We start from the raw sequence: 18,526 nt of genomic DNA, 5'->3' as shown, positions 1-18,526 counted from the left end.
TGTGTATTTTTTGTTTGATGGTGCAATAAGTCTTTTCAACCTGAAAGGTGAAAGGCCTGCAAGTGCACCTGAGCACATGCAGTGATTTTCATGACAGGATCAATCATGGAAATCACTGCATGTGCTGCTTGAGGCAGCCTCTCTGAATCTTTTGATGATATTAAGCACTGCAAATAATGAGATAAGCATAGAAAGGCCTTTTTTCAGAAACTGTAAGTTTAATGCAAGTTTATTTTGTGAAAAATCTAACTGATCCTATCAGGACAGCTGAAAAATCTTCTGCTGATAAAAGAAATCGAAAAAAAATTTTTAGTTGCCCAATGTCCGAAGTCTCTGTGGATTAACTATCATTTCAAAATTATTTTTCTATTCTGAGTATCAACTTTTAATTTCAGTGGGAAGAACTCATAGATGTTTTTTCAAACCAAATCAAATCACTTTTATTGTCACATCACATGTGCAGGTACATTCTAAGGTTTACTTTGAGATTTGTGTGTTGTGCTGAATAGTGTAAACTAAAGACAATTAAAATGTGGGGTATTATCTCAATATCCGGACATGGATGTAAAAAATCTGTACTATCCCACATCTGGACTTTTGTTTACCCTAACGCACCTGCTTAGCCCGTGTCAGCCTGTTAGACGGTTTCAGCGCCCTCTGCCGGACATCATTTAGCATTACATTAGCTGGATTCAACAGTTTTACTACTGCAGTCACTCGGTAACATTGGTGCTTATTTACCAAAATATATTCCAGCAGAGAGCTGAACAGAACAGAGTCTGCGCAGACTTCGTCATGACGCGCATTGATCGGGAAGGGGTCTGGAGTCTGAGAGAGCGAACAACGTGCTTAAGATTAACCGGATTTAGTAAAACAGTAATTGAATCCATCCGCCTCGGTAAGTTTTGTTTTTAAGACAGAGAAGAAAATCTGAAGACATGCAGGCCACTCCCAGTTATGCGTCTGTGCTCAGATGTTTTGAAAGTGTATAGAAAATACGCTTCTTCTTTTGCACAGCGAATACCTTCGTCAGAGCTGGCGTGGAGATCTCTGCAGAAGTTTAGCACTATTTAAAGTATAGTTTATTTTCTGGAAGATTTACCCAGATTCTGCAGTATAGTTTCAGACTTAAACTAATTAAAAGTGCGATTTTTTTTAAAGGGAGCAAGTTTCGACTTTACTGTTTTCCTGCAGAGGTTTGTTTTAGCTTTACTGCGTTTGTGTTACACCGCGCTTAATTTTTTTTGCGCTTCTACCCTAAATTTTTTGGTAGTTTTTCTCCTTTGGTGAATTTTGACCTTTACTACAAGCATAATTTCACTAGACTGTAAATTTACTTTGACTATCACCTTGCTGAAGAAAGTCGACTATGATGGCGTTATATGGGAAATTGCGCTTTCCTCTGTTTGTTTCTTGTTTGTTTCACTATTAAAATGCACGATACAATCTAATAGTGATCGATAATAGTGTTTTAAAAATATCAAAAATACATTTATGGAAGGTTGTTTCTTTTCTGTTTAACAATAATCACCAACGAAAAAGACGCACTACCACAAAACCTAGGGTAGAAGCGCAAAAATATTTAAACGACCTTTAGCCTAAAAAAACTTGGATCTGTCCGCCTGTGTGATTTATTTGAGAGGAGATTGGTTGTTGCATGGACATGATCCAAGGGCATGTCGGAGCACTGGGCGTAGGTTCAACACCTGTTTAACTGATTGTTAATACAAACATCTATTTAGCCATCCAGTGGCCTGCTGAGTTTAAATTGAGCATCAGAATGTAGAAGAGATTTTAATTTGCATTTGCAAAGAGGTCAAAGAACAATGCAGAGCGCAACAACCGTCTGCATGGCTTTTAACAGAAAATAATAATAGCAAACACAGAATCATTTATAGAAACAAGGTATATACCCGCCGTGATTACAGAATACAATCAGACAAAACAACAGTCGAGTATATCTTGTAATAGAGGATTCTATAAAGACGTGATGCTATGGAGCCTTCCATTCAGCCATATCAAATTAAAACAGACAGAATCTTCCACCACAACATATTAAGGATATCCGCACTCTTTGACATCATCAGGATCCAAGAACAAACTGCCATCAGTGAGAAAACGATGCTTTAGAACAGCCACTCCCAAAGTCAAGAGTGCTGCAGCCCATTTAAAAAACAGAAAACCTAGCGGGGCCCACCCGATCTGAAATCCTCCCTCTAATTAAAATACAAAAGAAATTTACATGTTTCCTTGAAAACAAAACAAACAAACAAACACAAACAACTCAGGCTATAATTTGCTATTGTTACCCAATCATATGCATAATGTTAAGGCCAGTGTGTGACCCCGCCTGCCACAGGGATACAAATTTAAATACATGAGCAGAAAATTAAGGTCACAGTAATGAATAATATCACAAACTAACCACCTCGTACTACCAGTTTGAATTCACTTTTTATATAAATAAATTAACTTGTATGAACATGTAACTACACATACTTCTGAGTAATTCCAAACCGAATTTCTGTTACAGTTTTTTCTGATTGCTTAAGCACATTTTTTGTAACTACCCATATGGAAAAGATATATATAAATCTTGTAAATTTTGTATCTGTCTTGTGAAACTTGCATGAAAAGCATATAAGAGTGAAAACAGATATAAGATCCCTTGAAAAATTATATAATGAAACTTGTATGTTTTGGATACTTACTAAAACAATGTATGAAAGTAATGAGAAAGTGGCCACTTTCATGAGTAAATCATGTAAGCCTTATATGATTTACTCATGAAAGTGGCCACTTTCATGAGTAATCACATATAAGTTTTTACTATTTCTTTTCCATATGGGTATTGGCTAATTTTGCAAAACTCTTCACACAAATAAGAAAACCTGTCACCCAATAATCAAAACATTGTAGTTCTCTTGCAAAAGCAAACACAGCTAGATTAACTCTTCACACCTTCGTAAAAATGGTGTTTCCGTATCAAACAGTACACACAAGCCATCATCTACTAAGCACACAATGCGCCAACTGCACACTGATGGTATGAATACAAAACACATCTGGCTTTTGCTTTCTCTGTGCACAAGGTAGGCTATGTCAGTTTGAGCTCATACTTCTGTCATAGATCCATAAGCATAGAGGGATCCAAACTTCAAGTACTGGTGTTTATTCAAACACATCAAAACAAACACAAGTGTTTATTTCCAAGTATAGGATTATTTGCAATCGCCATAATGACTATATGGGTTACTTGGTCTGCAGTGAACATGCTTCCTCTGCCCCCAGCATCTGGTCATCTAGCAATTCTGTAAAGTAACAATTTCAGTATTTTTACATCAATGGTATTGGTGTGTTTCTCATTGGCATATGGCAGTGCTACAAATCTTTGTGCGAAGTGACTGTACTAACCGATTCTCATTTCAAGATGTCCTTATGGTACTTGCTACAGTGTAGCGGCTCGAGTTAGGCTGGACCCGTTGGCCAGCTACCCTCAGGGTCATTCCACGGTTGATTACATGGTCCACTATTGTAGCTCTGATGTCATCAGCAATTCTATTTCTTACTCTTCCTACCCTTCCTCTCCCCCCTCCTCATCTTCCTCTCCCCCCTCCTCGTCTTCCTCTTGCTCCTCCTTGTCCTTGTCGTCCTCTTCATCCTACTTCTTCACCTCCACGTCCTCTTCCTCGGCCTCCTCTACTTCTCACTCTTTCTGCTCCCTCCATTGTACTCCGCACACACAGCTTACCTGTATTATAGTGCTTAGGCTGATTGCAAAGTGAACTAATTATCTAAAAAAGTTTTCACATGTGAAAGTGTGCCAGACAGTTGGCAAATTAGTGTTAATGATAGCCATACATGTGTATACTTTTGCTAGGAGTGTGTTGGAAATTTGGTAATTGAGTGTTGTGCAGTGAATTGTGCCTACAGTTTTGCAAAGTGTGTGTTACAAAATTGCAAACTGAGTGCAAAGCAGTTTTTGTGCTTTTAGTTTTGCAAACTCAGTGAGTGGTTTTGCTATAAGTCTGAATAGTTTTAGAGATTGTGCTACAGGAATCACAGTTAGGGTTTAAGCATTCAGAAAAAACTGTAATACTGTGGTCCACCCGCAGTACCTTTACAGCCCACCAGAGGGCCCCAGCCCACACTTTGGGAATCCCTGCTTTAGAAAATTACTTTGGACGCTAGAATGTAGGGAAAAAATGGCCTTTCACATCCTGTAACTATGTGAAAGGTCATCAAAATGCACCTGTGAGAGTTTTCTCCAGTGACTGATCAGAGCAGGAAAAATACCCGGTGTATTATTGCTTGTTTCTTTTTCTCTGCATCATTGGCATTAAATTTATGAAGTTTTACTACTGAAAATTTTGATATATCCCAGTAGACAGCTGAATTAAAATTAAATAGGTTGCTGTTTGTAACAAAGCTGAAATGTAATTTTCAGCCTTTAAAATTTCATGTGGTTAAAAAGTTGTGAGGTTTAAAAAATGCTGGGACATTAAAAAGTGCCACATTTTGACCTAACACTGTATTCTGGTCTGTAACTCCAGTAATCTACATAGTATGTAGCATTGCGTCCTCAAATATACTGAAGTAAAAAAAAAAAAGATCTGATTCTGATGGTGTCGAGTGGGAAGCATTCCAAGAATGTTTCTTTTTTATTTTCCTTGCAATGACCCATTTGTCCAAATATTGAACATTCATGGAGTTCAGTCTTTGATCTTTCAGAAAAGATGTCCTCCCAAGTCAGGCTGAGGCTGCTGCCGAGCACCAGGTGTCTGTTTGATGAGCCCGTTCAACTGAAAGTGGCCGGGCTGCGGTCAAGGCAGGTGGTCACAATCAGAGCCACATCGACCGACGAGAGAGAAGTGGTGTTCGGCTCTTCAGCCACTTACAGGGCAGATGATGGCGGAGAGGTCGACCTGAACCGAGACCCCTCACTCAACGGGAGCTACGTTGGAGTGCAGCCCATGGGTCTGCTGCAGTCACTGAAGGCAGACACTTTGCACAAGTACTTCTTCAAGAACAAAGCTCTGAACCCTCACGTGGTGAAGTTTTCTGTGCATGAGCAGGAGGCGGATGGCAGGATACTGGCAGAAGAGACAAACGAGAGGTTTTTGATGGGAGACGGGGTCAGTCGGGACCCAATCAAAGAGGGGAACATACGAGGAGTCTTGTTTACACCCCCAGGTACTGTATGTGGTTTTCCACTTAGAAGTATTCACTATCATTACAGCGGGCCCCCCCTTTTTTTTTAAACAGGTGGCGAAGGTATATTTTCTGCAAAGGGTACATCACTTTTCTTGATTCACTTTCAATTCAGTTTTATTTATATAGCGCCAAATCACAACAACAGTCGCCTCAAAGTATTTATATTGTAAGGTAGACCCTACAATAATACATACAGAGAAAAACCCAACAATCAAATGACCCCCTATGAGCAAGCACTTTGGCGACAGTGGGAAGGAAAAACTCCTTTTAACAGGAAGAACCTCCAGCAGAACCAGGCTCAGGGAGGGGCGGCGGGCTGCGACCTGGGGTGAGAGAAGGAAGACAGGATAGAAGACATGTTGTGGAAGAGAGACAGAGATTAATAACAATGTTTAAAGATTCACTCAGTGCATTGGACTAGGGCTGCCACAAACGATTATTTTGATAGTCGACTAGTCACCGATTATTTTTGTGATTAGTCGACTAATCAGATCATCATCCATTGGACGTAAAACAACAGCTTATTGCACCAGCAGCATCTGCTCTTATATAACTATCATTAGCTTACAGCTTTAAGTGTTTAAGGTATGTGCTAACTAAAAATAAAGACAAGATGGTAGTTTATTAAATTTTAATTAAATGTGCAGATTGTTTTGGTGGAGTTTAATAAACTCAGCCGATTTACTCAGGAACAAATAAAATACTGAAAAAAGCCAAACAATAACATTTTTAAGTTATCTAAGTGACTCATATATCATGTTTAACCTGAGTAGCGAAAGACGGCGGTGGGTTTGAAAACGATTTGCCGGGAGTCCGGTGTTCTCACGGCGCTAGTGAGCCTAGCCCCCGGCTAGCTATCGAGCTAGTGGGTAACAGACGTCTCCGAAAACGTCGGAGCGCTTTTGAAAATATGTGGTGTCCTGATAAACTGAGCAGATATTTGAGGTTTACACAGCTACATTCTCGCCTGAAAATATGTTAAACGTTTATTTTGTGACCCAGAAAGAATAATAAGAGTAATATTAAAACTAACTAGCTGCCGCCATTGTTGGAAACTGAGCTGGGCTGCGCTATGAATTCTGGGACACAGCTTCTTCTTCTTCGGGGTTTAACGGCAGCTGGCATCCTTGTACATGCAGTGCTGCCATCTTCTGTTTCAGTCCGTTATTACACTCTTAAATCCTGCTACTTATTCCTGCGTCTTTGTGATCTTACAAAGCTTCAAACGACGCGTCGACTATTAAATCAGTCGTCGACGATTTTGATAGTCGACGTAATCGTGACTAGTCGACTGATCGTGGCAGCCCTAATCTGGAGGACAGAGGAGGGGGTGACTTGTCAGATTAGGTGGCTTGTCATATTAGCTGTAATCATATTTGCACAGCTGTGTCCTTTGTAGAAGTACTTATTGTACTACTTTGTGAAGTTATTTAAAAGTATCCTTAAATATAAAAAAAATAATGTCTTGAACACCTCTGAGATCATAAAATACAGCACTAATTGGGCTGTAATGAAACTATATGATGAAACTTACACCAAAATCATGATACATGAGTGAAAAACATTTTAATTCATATTTAAACTGGAAAACATAGATGAAGTGTTGAATATGGATCTTTTATTGTAGGGCTTTGCTTAGGCTGCTGCCCCCGCGACCCGACCCCGGACAAAGCGGATGACGATGGATGGATGGATGGATATTGTAGGGCTTTAGGTTAAAGTTGCACATTATGCATGATTATAACCTACTTACATGAAACTTTTGTTGTCTGTGTTCTAGGAGAAGGTCCGTTCCCTGCTGTGCTGGATCTGGGCACCTTCATGTCTGAGAAAAGAGCCTGTTTGCTGGCCAACAAAGGGTTTCTGGTCCTCACGATTGCAGTGTTCAGTGACAGACAAAATATGAAAGAGATACATCTGGACCCCTTTAAAGAAGCCGTGGATTTCTTACGCCACCACCCCAAGGTGGGCCCAGTGGGTGACATTTAAGCCAGCAGCAGCGTAACATTACAAGAACCCATGTAACTGTGTGTTCAGACCGAATGTGAAGCAATTTTTTTTTTGGGGGGGATGATTGCATGCATAGTCTGTGAAATGCAGTGAACTGGTTAAAAATCAGTCAGGTTTGAAGAATTGCTTGGCAAAAAGTGAGATACTGCTTTAGGGAGTTCTAGTTATGTGTAGTTACGAGTTATGTGCCAGAACACCCATTTTTTCTTTAAACTGTTGCAGTTTAAATACCCAGCAGGTCACAACTTTTAATACTTTGGAATTGCCAGTTTCTGAGCTCTGTGTGTGTTTATCACCTTTAATCTGTGTGTTATTTCACAGGCGGGCAGTAAAGGAGTCGGCATAATATCAAGATCAAAGGGAACAGATATCGCGCTCTCTCTTGCTGCATTCGTGCCCGGTGTGGAGGCCTTAGTTTGGATCAATGGCACCAGTGCCAGTGTGGGCACTCCCCTCTACTACAAGAAACAGCAGATCCTCTCACCCTTAATGTTTGACTTCAGCAAGGTGATTGCCACCAAGTCTGGAGCAAACCTTATCAAGTATGCTACTGAAGATCCCCTGGAAGAGAAGAACAAAGGAAGCCTCGTCCCCATTGAACGAGCCAAGAGCCAGTTCCTCTTTGTGGCTGCAGAGGATGACCTCAACTGGGACAGCAAGGCCTACATGGACGAGATGGTGGAGAGACTGAAGCGTCATGGGAAGGAGAACTTTGAGACTGTTTTTTATCCTGGAGCTGGACATTTGCTGGAGCCACCCTATGGACCCTTCTGTTCCTCTGCTTTACATGGGATGCTTAGCTTCTCAGTGGTGTGGGGAGGGGAGCCCAGGGCCCACGCAGCAGCAGAGATTCACCTGTGGAAGAAGATCCAGGAGTTCTTTAGAACTCACCTGAGTTGTGATGCTGCACAGGCTAAAGCCAATTTATAAACAGGATTTGAAAGATAGAACAAAAAACAACAACTATTGAATATATTATTTTATTTGCTTGTGAATATTTTCCGTTCTGTCTTTGAATGCATTTCATGTTAGATTTTAATATCAGAATACTTTAATAATTCCTCAGGGAATTGTGTGGGTTACAGTTACTCCAGGACAACAGTAAATGGCCTGTATTTGTATAGCGCTTTTCTAGTCCCTAAGGACCCCAAAGCGCTTTATACATCCAGTCATTCGCCCATTCACACACACATTCACACACTGGTGATGGCAAGCTACATTGTAGCCACAGCCACCCTGGGGCGCACTGACAGAGGCAGTAACTTCTTCCTCACCTCATCAAGCTCTTCTGACTGCTGCTGAGCTCCAAAGCTTATTACCTGCTTGGAATTTGTGTTGACTGAATACATAAATTCATAAATCAAGTTTAATACAATGGCAGCAAAGATTAAAAGAAAGATTTGTGTTCAGCCTGTGAGTGACCATCCTACAGCTATCTGGGTGAGGTCACTACCAGAAAACAGCAAGGAAGGAGACCAAAGACGCCACCTGGGAGATATCGCTACAGAATACATGTTACAATACAAATGCGAACACACACAGGAAAAAAAGGTTAAACCATACAAGACCAACTCCAAGTTAAAGAACTGCATTATTATAGCACATTTCTAAAGTATATTTCACTACCACAGTAGTACAAGGATGAAAATGGCACCACAGAAAACTAGCACATTACTCATCAACGCTGCTCTTTCTTATGATAAATAACAATGTATTTTAAAATAATGATGTATTGAAAAACAAGACAAATTAAGTGTAAAAACCTTTGATTTGTAGTTGTGAAAGTATTTGCACCACTATCAACTACAGCAGACTCCAAATGCGATTTTGTCATCCTTTAATAGGTAGAAAATGGAGAAATTAAAGTAGAAATGACTAAGTCCTACGTTTGTGAGTGTTAAACAAATATATTCCTGCTTCAGCATGTAACTGTAATGACAGATTAACTGCTAACAGACATTATCTGTTTATTAAACTCAAGAATTAAACATAATTGAATTTATGACTGTTTTATAGGTTCACCTAATTTGTTTACCAATCTAATGTCAGTCGTCTCAACTTTGTATTGTCTTTGGTTGCTAGACTAACAAGCCAATCCAAATCACTCTTTTCTGCTTTGGGGCGGGACAAGTGGTAAAGGTTCAGGTGAACCTGTGGGACCTGACACAGAAGCTAAGTCCTAAGAATTAGTGATGGGAATTCCGGCTCTTTTTAGAGAACCGGCTCTTTCAGCTCGGCTCACTAAAAAGAGACGGCTCTTTTGGCTCCCAGACGGCTTTTCAGGTTGTTTTGTTGCTTTAATTAATTTATTATTAACAACAATATAAAATTATGCACAAACGGAATTTCTAATGTAAAAAAAAAAAAAAAGTGGTTTTATTTATGTATGTTTATATATAAATATATACAGTGGCCCCTAGGGATAAAGCCCGTACAAACTCCAAAAAGCACGTACAAATTCTAAAGGACGTAGAAACTCCAAAACACATTTCTAGCGTTAACTGAACTTCCAAAACAGAGCTACCTAGATCACTTAAATTACACAATTGAAAGCATGTGTATTGTTTGTGTATTTATACACAGGCACTCATATATATTCAAATAATTTAAAGAAAACGTTCATTTATCGATAAAACAGGCGGAGCGAGAACACATCCGGGACTTTTTCACGTTCTCGGCTTGATGCATACTTTGAATTGGAACAGTACTTGGTCTCCGACTGATGACGTATCACGAGTACACGAGAACGCAAGTACAAACAAGAGAAAGGGCCTATGCTTCAGGTTTAATATGGACAAGTAAATGTGTGTGTGTATGTGGGGGCCCACTAGTACAAATGTGGTTTAAGTTGACAATAACGGTTTTAGTTGCACCCTGGGGCATTTCAAAGGTGAAAGCCATTCCACTTTAAAGGTATAAGGTTTTATGACTGAAACCAGAGTTAGGACTTAGGAGGCCTGGTGTTTTATTTTGAAAATCTTAATTTATATACCATGCAGTAATTGTTACATTGGGTTTTATTTTTGTTCATTTCATAAGAAAGTAACTCTTTTCAGTTCATTTTTTCCTTTCCCAAATAAATACCTGGTGAAGGATGAATTTTGTGTAAGATACAGTTGTGGTGCTCTTTATTAATCTAATTAGAAGGGATTGGTAGTCATATACAGCAGTACAATGAACCCAGCCCAATCTCACGCTAGCTTTTACCATAGCTTTGTGGGACTGGGCAATTGTTTGCATCGTCTGTCACACCAACCCTCTGCATGTCCTCCTTCACTACATCCGCGAACCTCCTCTGTGGCGTTTCTTCTTTGTAACATAAATCTGTAACATATTGTTAAATAGTCTAGTCCAGGGGTCGGCAACCAGCTGTGGCACGGGAAAGGTTAACTGTTGGCATGACCATAGCTGGACTGGCCATCAGGTATACCGGGTATTTGCCCGGGCTGATGATTTTTTTTTCTTGGAACGGCATAAACAATGAAAGGTGGTGGATTGGCCAGATGCTGGCCGATGTGTAAAAATAAGTCAGTTGTTTGGTGGCTTCCACGGAGGCCAGTGGGTGGATGAGGGAGTATAAGGGAGGCAGGAGGCGGAGAGACCCGAGGCGGCCGCTGTCCGAGTGTCAGGTGAACTGAACTTCAGGTAAGAAGTTATGACCTGCAGTCCTGCTGGGTCAGATATAAACCAAGTTTAGGTGTAGTTTATTTTCGTTGTGCTGACTTTTTATATTTTACAGTCAGCTACAATAAGTCATACTGCTACTAGCTAGCATGACAGAGTTTCTATACAGCTGGGTGGGTGCTATGATGTTACTGATAGTGAACTTTATGTCACGACTGGGGCAGCAGTCGTGTGATGAATAAATGAGAACCCAAGATGCAGACGGTGATGGAGATGCGAGTGGAGGTTTATTTACAGTGAAAATTACAGAAGTGAGGGCAGGACTGAACATAAACCTAAACTGGGTGAAACTAACAAACAAGCCTGGAACATAAGGTCAACGGGAGAAACTCAGAGATGGCAGATGAGGACGGCAGAACAGGGAGACATAGAGAAACATAGGGAATGAACACAGACGATGCGACGAGGAGCACAGGCAGACACGCAGTATAAATACACACACCAGGTGTAGAACCCCACCCGTGATACTGAGTCTAAATCCACTTACCTCAGTTTGGACCCCCTAGGCGGGGTGTTAGGTTTGTTACAGCCTAGATACCACAAAAGGTTCTGGTATAGACAGGAATCGGGGAAACTATCAGTAAACCTTTGCCTGCAAGTTAGACTTAACCAGTAGTAAAAGAATCAACCCCAGACAACTCTTTAACACAAACCAAACGTTTACTGAATGTATGGGCTGGAAAAAAGTAATGTACAACACACCCTTTTCTTAACTCAACTCAAATGATATCCAGCTCCATAAACAAATGAAACATGCTGTGTAAATGAAATATTTCCCTTTGAAATTATGTTAAACAACACAAATTATGTTATCACCTCTTGGTAAGTGACTCACTAATATACACTCAAAAAATATGCTATATAAATCCACTAAATACACAATATTCACACATGGGCCCCACACACACTCCCATTCACACTTGTTGCAGGCCTGTTTACTGCTCACGGCGGACGATGGAGAAAAATCCTCTTCTCCCCAGTAAGAGCACGAAAGTCCAACTTACAGTTCAGTTGCTCGGTAGGTTTCCGTTCACCAGTCCCAAACTAAATCCACTCTCCGCTCTCCCTGCGGACCGGATGCTGTCTCTGCTACAGCGCGTTAGCCAGTCACTGTCCAGCTCTCCGACAGTCCATAGCGGCTGCCTCCGTGGCGCAGCCAAGCAGTCCGGGCTAGCCTTTAGCCTCGGCAGTCGTAGCTGGAAACACAGTTTTACACGGTGGTGCGACCGTTGAAACAAAAAGTCACTTCACCCACACTCTGTTGCGAAGCTCTCACACGGCTAGCTTTCTAGTCATACACTCTTTTGTGCTAGTTAACCTCAGTAAAACTAGCTGAGTCTCTCACTTTGGTTCAGCTAACCTCGTGCATCTCTCCCTGCCGTTCTCTTCTCCTCTGCCTTTCTGTTGTACAGTACATTCAACTTATATTTAACTTTAACAATTTTATTCAACGTAACTCTGTCTTTTGTATGGGAATGTACTGCCTCAAGTGCCTTTAATTTGGCTTCTAACGTGATGTTCTTGTTAGCTGCCTTCTTTTTAAAGGAAGCTTAAGAAATTGTCCTCCCCCTTAAGTATGCCTTCATAGCATCCCACCAAGTAGCCAATGTAGTGTCCTCTCGATTATTTGTCTGTTTGTAAAATTGTATTTCATCTCTTTATCAATTTAATAAACCCAGAGTCTTTAATTAAGGACACATTTAAATGCCATCTGCGGCTTTGAGGAATCTGTAAAATATTTCCAAGACATAGAAAAATTGGCACATGGTCCGAGAATACTATATTACCAATACTTGAATCTATAGAGTTATTCACTAAGGCTTCAGAAATAAGAAAGTAGTCGATTCTAGTATAAACATTATGAGGCGGAGAGTAAAAGGAATATTCCCTGCCTTCTGGATGCATTGTCCGCCAAATATCATTCAGACCTAAATCTGAGGTCATCTGCCTTATGGCAACTACAGATTTACTCTCTGTGCCTCTCCTAGGAAGTGATCTATCTAGGTCTTGATCCAGTATTTGATTAAAATCTCCTCCTACCACTATTTGTGCACCTTCTAATTCCAAAAGATACTGTGACAGGTTGTGAAAAAAGGCGAGTATGTCCGCATTAGGTGCATAGATATTCCATAAAATTATTGGTGTGTCCAGTAGTTGTCCATAAACCAATATAAATCTACCTTCCTTATCTGTTATTACTTTTGTTTCAGTAAAGCTAACTGCTTTATGAATCAGAACCGACACTCCCCTACTTTTACCAGTTCCAGGACTGGAAAAGACTTTACCTACCCAGGAACATTTAAGTTTTAAGGCTTCTGACTTACACATGTGCATTTCTTGAATAAAGGCTATATCAACTCTTGATCACTTTAGATATGTTAATATTTTCTTCCTCTTAATCCCGTTATTCAACCCCTTAACATTCCAGCTGGCTATTTTGAAATCTGTCTGTCTATCCATGTTATATGTTGTCTCCTTGACCTGGAGACAACATATAAGATGACACCGCCATGGACCTCAACCGGCAGGCTTTGTGTTACCGGTTTCTTTATACAGGAGCATGTAGGGGTGGACTGCCTTTTTATTTGATTACCCTTTTCTCATGTTTTTCTTAGTTAGGGAGATAAGACATTGTCATTTGGTTTTATTCTTTTCATAAATAAGTTTTGTACATCCTTTAGATACGGTCCCTTTTGTTTGTTGTTTTGGGGTCCACCCCGAAGCTATAGTTCGCTCCTTTCCTTTGTTAGAATTCAATCACTGTGAAAAAAAATCACCATCAAAATTGTACTGGTTGTGTGATGTGCTGCTTGGGGTCAGACAGGGGTGGATCACCCTTATATTATGGTCTGGCCACCCTTAGAAAGGCCATAACACTAACTAAAATGAAAATTAAAACTAGACTTATAACTGGCTGGTGTCCTTACCAGTGACCTTGGGTCTGAACTGTGGGCTCCTCTTTCCAGGTGTTCGTACTGCCTGAGTGGGACCAAGATGTGCTGTCTCGCCTCTTTTGGGTTTTCTGCATGTTTCTGGCTCAACATGCAAGTATCCACTTCTTGACGTTCGCTGTTGGTTGCAGCCACTTGAGGTTGTTGGGCTCATTTGGGTTCTCAACACTGGGTGACTTTGATGGGAGTGAAAGCATCCTCACAACATAAATCACCACACTACCTGCTTTTGTTTCAGATTTTTTCTTTATCCTTGTTAACATGTTTGGGTACTGGGTTTACCTGTAATGCATTTTGTGCTCCAAAAGCTGTTATTTTGTGCAGCTGTAGAGAGTATTTTACACTGATACTGTAAACGTTGCGCGTGTGTGTCAGGTTTCCAAACATCGGAAACACCTGCTACATGAACTCCTGCCTGCAGAGCCTCCTCAACATTGAGGAGTTCATAAGAGACATCAGGCGTCAGGGGGTTTTGTGGAGCACAGATCCAGAAGCTCAGCTCTTAAGGTGCGCTACGTCAACCTTCTACTTTCTTCAAAAACCTGAAGAACAAAGAGATCTAACAGCAGAAATGTCTGTTTACCCTTTCCTTTCTACAGAAGGCTTATTGATGTCAGGGACTGTCATGAGTCAACAGATTATGGCCTTAAAGATCACCACCTAAGAGCTTTTAAGAAGGCATTCAGCATCAAGCTCCTGAATACACCGGCAGTGCACAGAAAGTGCGTCAGCTATTTGGACATTTCGTTTTTTGCTTTACCTTCTGATTTTGATGTACTGTTTTAAATCTCTCTGCTTTTCTTTCAGGACGCTCATGAATTCCTAACATTGTTCCTCGATGAGGTCAAAAGGCTCACACCTCACCTGGAGAGGAACGCAGCTCTCCTGGGCCAAAGTTATACCTGCCCAGTAGAAGAGCATCACATTTTTAAAATGGAAAACATGAGGACATGCAAGAGGTAAGCCTGTCTTTCAGAAACGCAGAGCTGGTTGCAATATTTTCATATACCTCTTTTCCACGTACCTGATCTTTACTTTAACTACGTTACTCCTGAAATGTGTAGCTGTGGTCACCAATCATCACAGCAAGAGGAATTCACCAGCTTGTCTCTTGACCTTGTTCCAGAGGGGTCTATTATAAACATGTTAGAGACATACTTGAAGGTAAGATCACAAATTCCAATAGAGTTGTCGTATCAGCGATCTTAACACACCTTTTTTGTTAGTGTTTGTGTGTATGTGTGTGTGCATATGTTGAGATTTCTTTCTACCATAAAGCCTGTTTTCTCTGTGCTGTTGTTCAGGAACAAGAAATAGAATTTCGCTGTGATTGTGGAGGGACGGCCTCAGAACTGAAGTCGTCTTTTGATACACTGCCAAGGTGAGTAAGGTCACATCAGAATTGATCGACTGACCAGGTTTCCAAACTGTGGCGCATCAAATATCAGAGTTTTTCGAGACAATACTTGAGCAGTCGTTTTCTCCCATCTTCTGTTTGTGTTTGACACTCATTCTTCTTATTTTCTACCTTGTTTGTGTTTTTTTTCTTTTCTGCCAGAGTTCTGATCTTGCATCTGAAGAGGTTTGGCTTTACACAAACCTACAAGATTAAGAAGGTGGATGACCCCGTCAGGCTGCAGAGGGACTTGGTGGTGCCATCCAATCAGGTAAAAACAGACTGCAGAACGTCTCAGGCTACGTCCACACTAGCCCGGATAGATTTGAAAACTCCGTGTCCACACTAGCGTTTTCAGTCATTTTCAAATAGTTGTGCGTCTGCATTGAAACGGCCGAAAACGCTTACGTTCCAGTCCTGCGCATGCGCAAAAGTGAGTGAGAATTACAGAATTTGAAGAAAAGCTATCCGGAGCATGTACAAACTGATATTAATCTTTTTTAGGGCTGTCAAAGTTGAGAGCAATCAAAACAACTGCTGTATAATGCACTCGGCTATCTTTGTTTAATTGCTCACATGACTGCATCACATGACTAAAATGCGTCATCGTTTTAGAAAGTCTGCGTTTTCGAGTGTCCACACTGCGACGGGACAACTCCGTTTTGAAATGTATGCGTTTTCGAGAGCGTTTTCAAGATGCTGTGTTTTTCCTTGAGGAAAACGCCTCTCAGTGTGGACGGGAGGTCAAAGCGGAGAGAAAACGATGTGTTTTCAAACGAAAACGCATTAGTGTGGACGTAGCCTCAGCAAATCAGCTTAATTATGGCACGATGTGAGACTTTATGAAACTAACACTCTTTGGATTTGTTCCTTCTCAGGGTGGTGGCTGTTATAGTCTTGTCAGCATCATCATCATTATGGAGGCACAGAGTCAGGTAAAACAACAGACTTGTACAAACAGAAAATGAAAACTTGCTACTTTTCAGTGAAGGACTCACACACAAAAGCTTTTGATGTTCTAAGAAGCACTAAGTCAAAATCACTGTTTGCTTGAATCAGTTGACTTCCAGAAGTTGGATTCATTTGTCTTAATGTGATTTCAGGACACTACATCTGTAGTTCTGTCCATCCTGAGGAGAGTCAGCACTCTACATCAGATCGCTGGCTCACCTATAATGACGCACAGGTGCTCCACACAACTGGATCTGCAGTTTGTGAGGAACAGCAGCACTCGGCCTACATGCTGTTTTACAAGAGAAACGTAAGAAGACACAGCATCTCATCCTGAAGTGAGAGAATTTTTAAATGTCCTGTTACCTTGTTAACCAGTTTTGTCTTCATTCTCAGTTCTGAAACAGGAAATGGAAGGAAGGAAGAAGGTCATCATCATGCTGAGAAGGAAAAGACAGTCGTCCCAGCCCACCATCGCACACTGGAGGACAAGTATAGGTAAGTATTGCCCTCAGGAGGAAGGGTCCTCCCAGAGAGCCTGGTCCTCCCAAGATTTCTTCCTCCAGGAGGGAGTTTTTTCTTGCCACCGTCGCCCCACATTCACTGGTCTCATCAGCAGGGACATTTTTAACATCCTAAGACCTGAACTCTTTCATGGCATGCATTTTTAATTTCTCTGTGCCATTTGGGTTGATTGGGACCTGATGAATGTAAAACAAAGACATCAGATTCGGACTATCTTTTTTTTGTTTCTCAAAAGAATGAGATCCACATATGAGGACATTCATTTTAAATTTCGATTGAACAGTGGCAGTGTAATGTCCTCCCTCATAAGTGGATATCAGGTTTTTGAAGAGCAAAATTTTTATTTTGGTCTAGACAACCCAAAATGTTATGTCTACATATGTGGACACCAGGTCCTAGGAGGTTAAAACAAAATCTACTAGAGCACTCGTCCTTTTCTGACCAGTGTTTGGCTTGCTCTCTGGGAACAACAAATTAGTGCTGTCAGGTTAACGTCATTTTAACTAATGACGTTACCTGACAGCACTAATTTGTTGTTATTATTATTAATATTATTATTAATTTATTTGTAAAATAAATTAAATTAAAAAAACAAAGAAACAATTTGATTCTTTATGTTATTTTGTTTTATTAAAATCAAAATAACAACAAAACAAAAATAACTAATAAAAAAATATTAAAAGTATTCAGCAGTGTTTTGTGAAATTTGTAATGAGCCTTAGTTAAGTTGATGTCACAGAAGTTTCTGAATCATTTAGATTGTTCAACAAACTGATTCACTCAGGTAAAGATGGTAAGCTGGAGCAATGGTACCCTTGGAGTTCAGTTTAAGTTTTCAGACAAATATTCCCTCGATCAGTTGCAGCTTCTGCTTTTAAATAAATGATTTAGCTGCAAATGTTTAGCTGCAGGTAGCAAAGTCCAAAAGTGACAACATTTCCACTGCAGTCTCTCCAGAAATGGCTTATAAAATTTTGACCAAATTAGACATTTATCCTTGGATCATTGACAACCCTGTAGGGTGAAAATCTTTAATTGTACCTTTTATAACATTTTAACAAGTTACTGTCTCCTGCTGCATGTTTCCTGTTTTGGCTGAACTTCATCAGCTCAAAAAACTCACCGTGCTGTGGTGTACTAAATGACCTCATGTACAGGACACACTGAAGGCAGGTTTGCAACGTTTAATCAACAAAGTCAAGAGTTAACAACTCCATTCATAAGGAAGCCACACGCTGACACCTGGATTAGGTGAGTAAGTGCTTTGTTGTTCCCAACACCAAGAAGCTTGACAATAGTGCGAGAGAAATTCAGAGTTTCTGACAACGCTATGCCAGAAGACCAAAAGTGGCTCCAACTGGTTATGTGGAAGTCCAGTGTTCTCCACAATTAATCAGCGAGGTCGAAAGTGTCTCTTCATGGATGGTTTTGATCTCTGTTGTTATTCACGGAACCAAAGCCCTCAAAGCAGCATATGAAAGAAAGTCATCTTTCATTGTTGTCTCCAGCGTGTTAAAAGAGAGATCGAGCTCAGTGATGAGTTTTGAAGCGGCTGCAGGGACTTCTCCAAGGTTTTGGCTCGAACAGTCGAAGGATGTTGTTCACAGTGGTGACACTGTTGACTGGTGATTGACAAGCACTGAGATACTAACATGACAAACACAAGAAACATCATGACTTATTCTCCTGAGTGCCTGCAAAACACAAACACAAAATCAAACTCAAAGCTTTTCTCTCAGATGCTGGTGTGGCACAATCTAATGATAAGAAAGGTCATGCTAACAGCTTTTGGAGC

The 18,526-nt window shown here is 40.6% G+C and overlaps 2 protein-coding genes across 3 annotated transcripts; both read left to right on the top strand.

Annotated features, from left to right (window-relative positions):
• Positions 1-549: 549 nt before the first annotated feature.
• LOC102294410 (acyl-coenzyme A thioesterase 1) lies at positions 550-9,217 on the top strand. Of its 2 annotated transcripts, none has more exons than XM_042219049.1 (4): positions 550-898; positions 4,717-5,193; positions 6,995-7,179; positions 7,546-9,217. In XM_042219049.1, the coding sequence occupies exons 1-4, from the start codon at positions 796-798 to the stop codon at positions 8,152-8,154; spliced, it is 1,374 nt and encodes a 457-aa protein (XP_042074983.1). In that variant the 5' UTR covers positions 550-795; the 3' UTR covers positions 8,155-9,217. The 2 variants fall into 2 exon arrangements, with proteins under 2 accessions (XP_042074983.1, XP_042074984.1); XM_042219050.1 differs by having other exon boundaries at positions 722-898; positions 4,732-5,193.
• A 4,990-nt stretch (positions 9,218-14,207) lies between these two features.
• On the top strand, positions 14,208-17,218 carry LOC121811758 (ubiquitin carboxyl-terminal hydrolase 37-like). Its single transcript, XM_042219048.1, has 9 exons — positions 14,208-14,366; positions 14,459-14,581; positions 14,667-14,818; positions 14,924-15,023; positions 15,164-15,240; positions 15,418-15,526; positions 16,134-16,190; positions 16,359-16,516; positions 16,603-17,218. The coding sequence occupies exons 3-9, from the start codon at positions 14,793-14,795 to the stop codon at positions 16,706-16,708; spliced, it is 633 nt and encodes a 210-aa protein (XP_042074982.1). The 5' UTR covers positions 14,208-14,366; positions 14,459-14,581; positions 14,667-14,792; the 3' UTR covers positions 16,709-17,218.
• The last annotated feature ends 1,308 nt before the right edge of the window (positions 17,219-18,526 follow it).

Source organism: Haplochromis burtoni, unplaced genomic scaffold (genome assembly GCF_018398535.1).
Source record: "Haplochromis burtoni strain Fernald_Lab_line unplaced genomic scaffold, NCSU_Asbu1 Contig_27, whole genome shotgun sequence".
NCBI lineage: Eukaryota > Metazoa > Chordata > Actinopteri > Cichliformes > Cichlidae > Haplochromis > Haplochromis burtoni.
This window is presented reverse-complemented; position numbering and strand designations above follow the sequence as displayed.

What these genes read in the sequence shown, in the direction of transcription:
- LOC102294410 (XM_042219049.1), top strand. Translation starts at nt 796, where the DNA reads ATGACGCGCATTGATCGGGAAGGGGTCTGGAGTCTGAGAGAGCGAACA. An exon ending in AATTGAATCCATCCGCCTCG is followed by an intron (nt 899 to 4,716) that starts GTAAGTTTTGTT and finishes CATGGAGTTCAG; the next exon opens with TCTTTGATCTTTCAGAAAAG. An exon ending in TCTTACGCCACCACCCCAAG is followed by an intron (nt 7,180 to 7,545) that starts GTGGGCCCAGTG and finishes GTTATTTCACAG; the next exon opens with GCGGGCAGTAAAGGAGTCGG.
- LOC121811758 (XM_042219048.1), top strand. Translation starts at nt 14,793, where the DNA reads ATGGAAAACATGAGGACATGCAAGAG. An exon ending in TTATGGAGGCACAGAGTCAG is followed by an intron (nt 16,191 to 16,358) that starts GTAAAACAACAG and finishes ATGTGATTTCAG; the next exon opens with GACACTACATCTGTAGTTCT. An exon ending in TGCTGTTTTACAAGAGAAAC is followed by an intron (nt 16,517 to 16,602) that starts GTAAGAAGACAC and finishes CTTCATTCTCAG; the next exon opens with TTCTGAAACAGGAAATGGAA.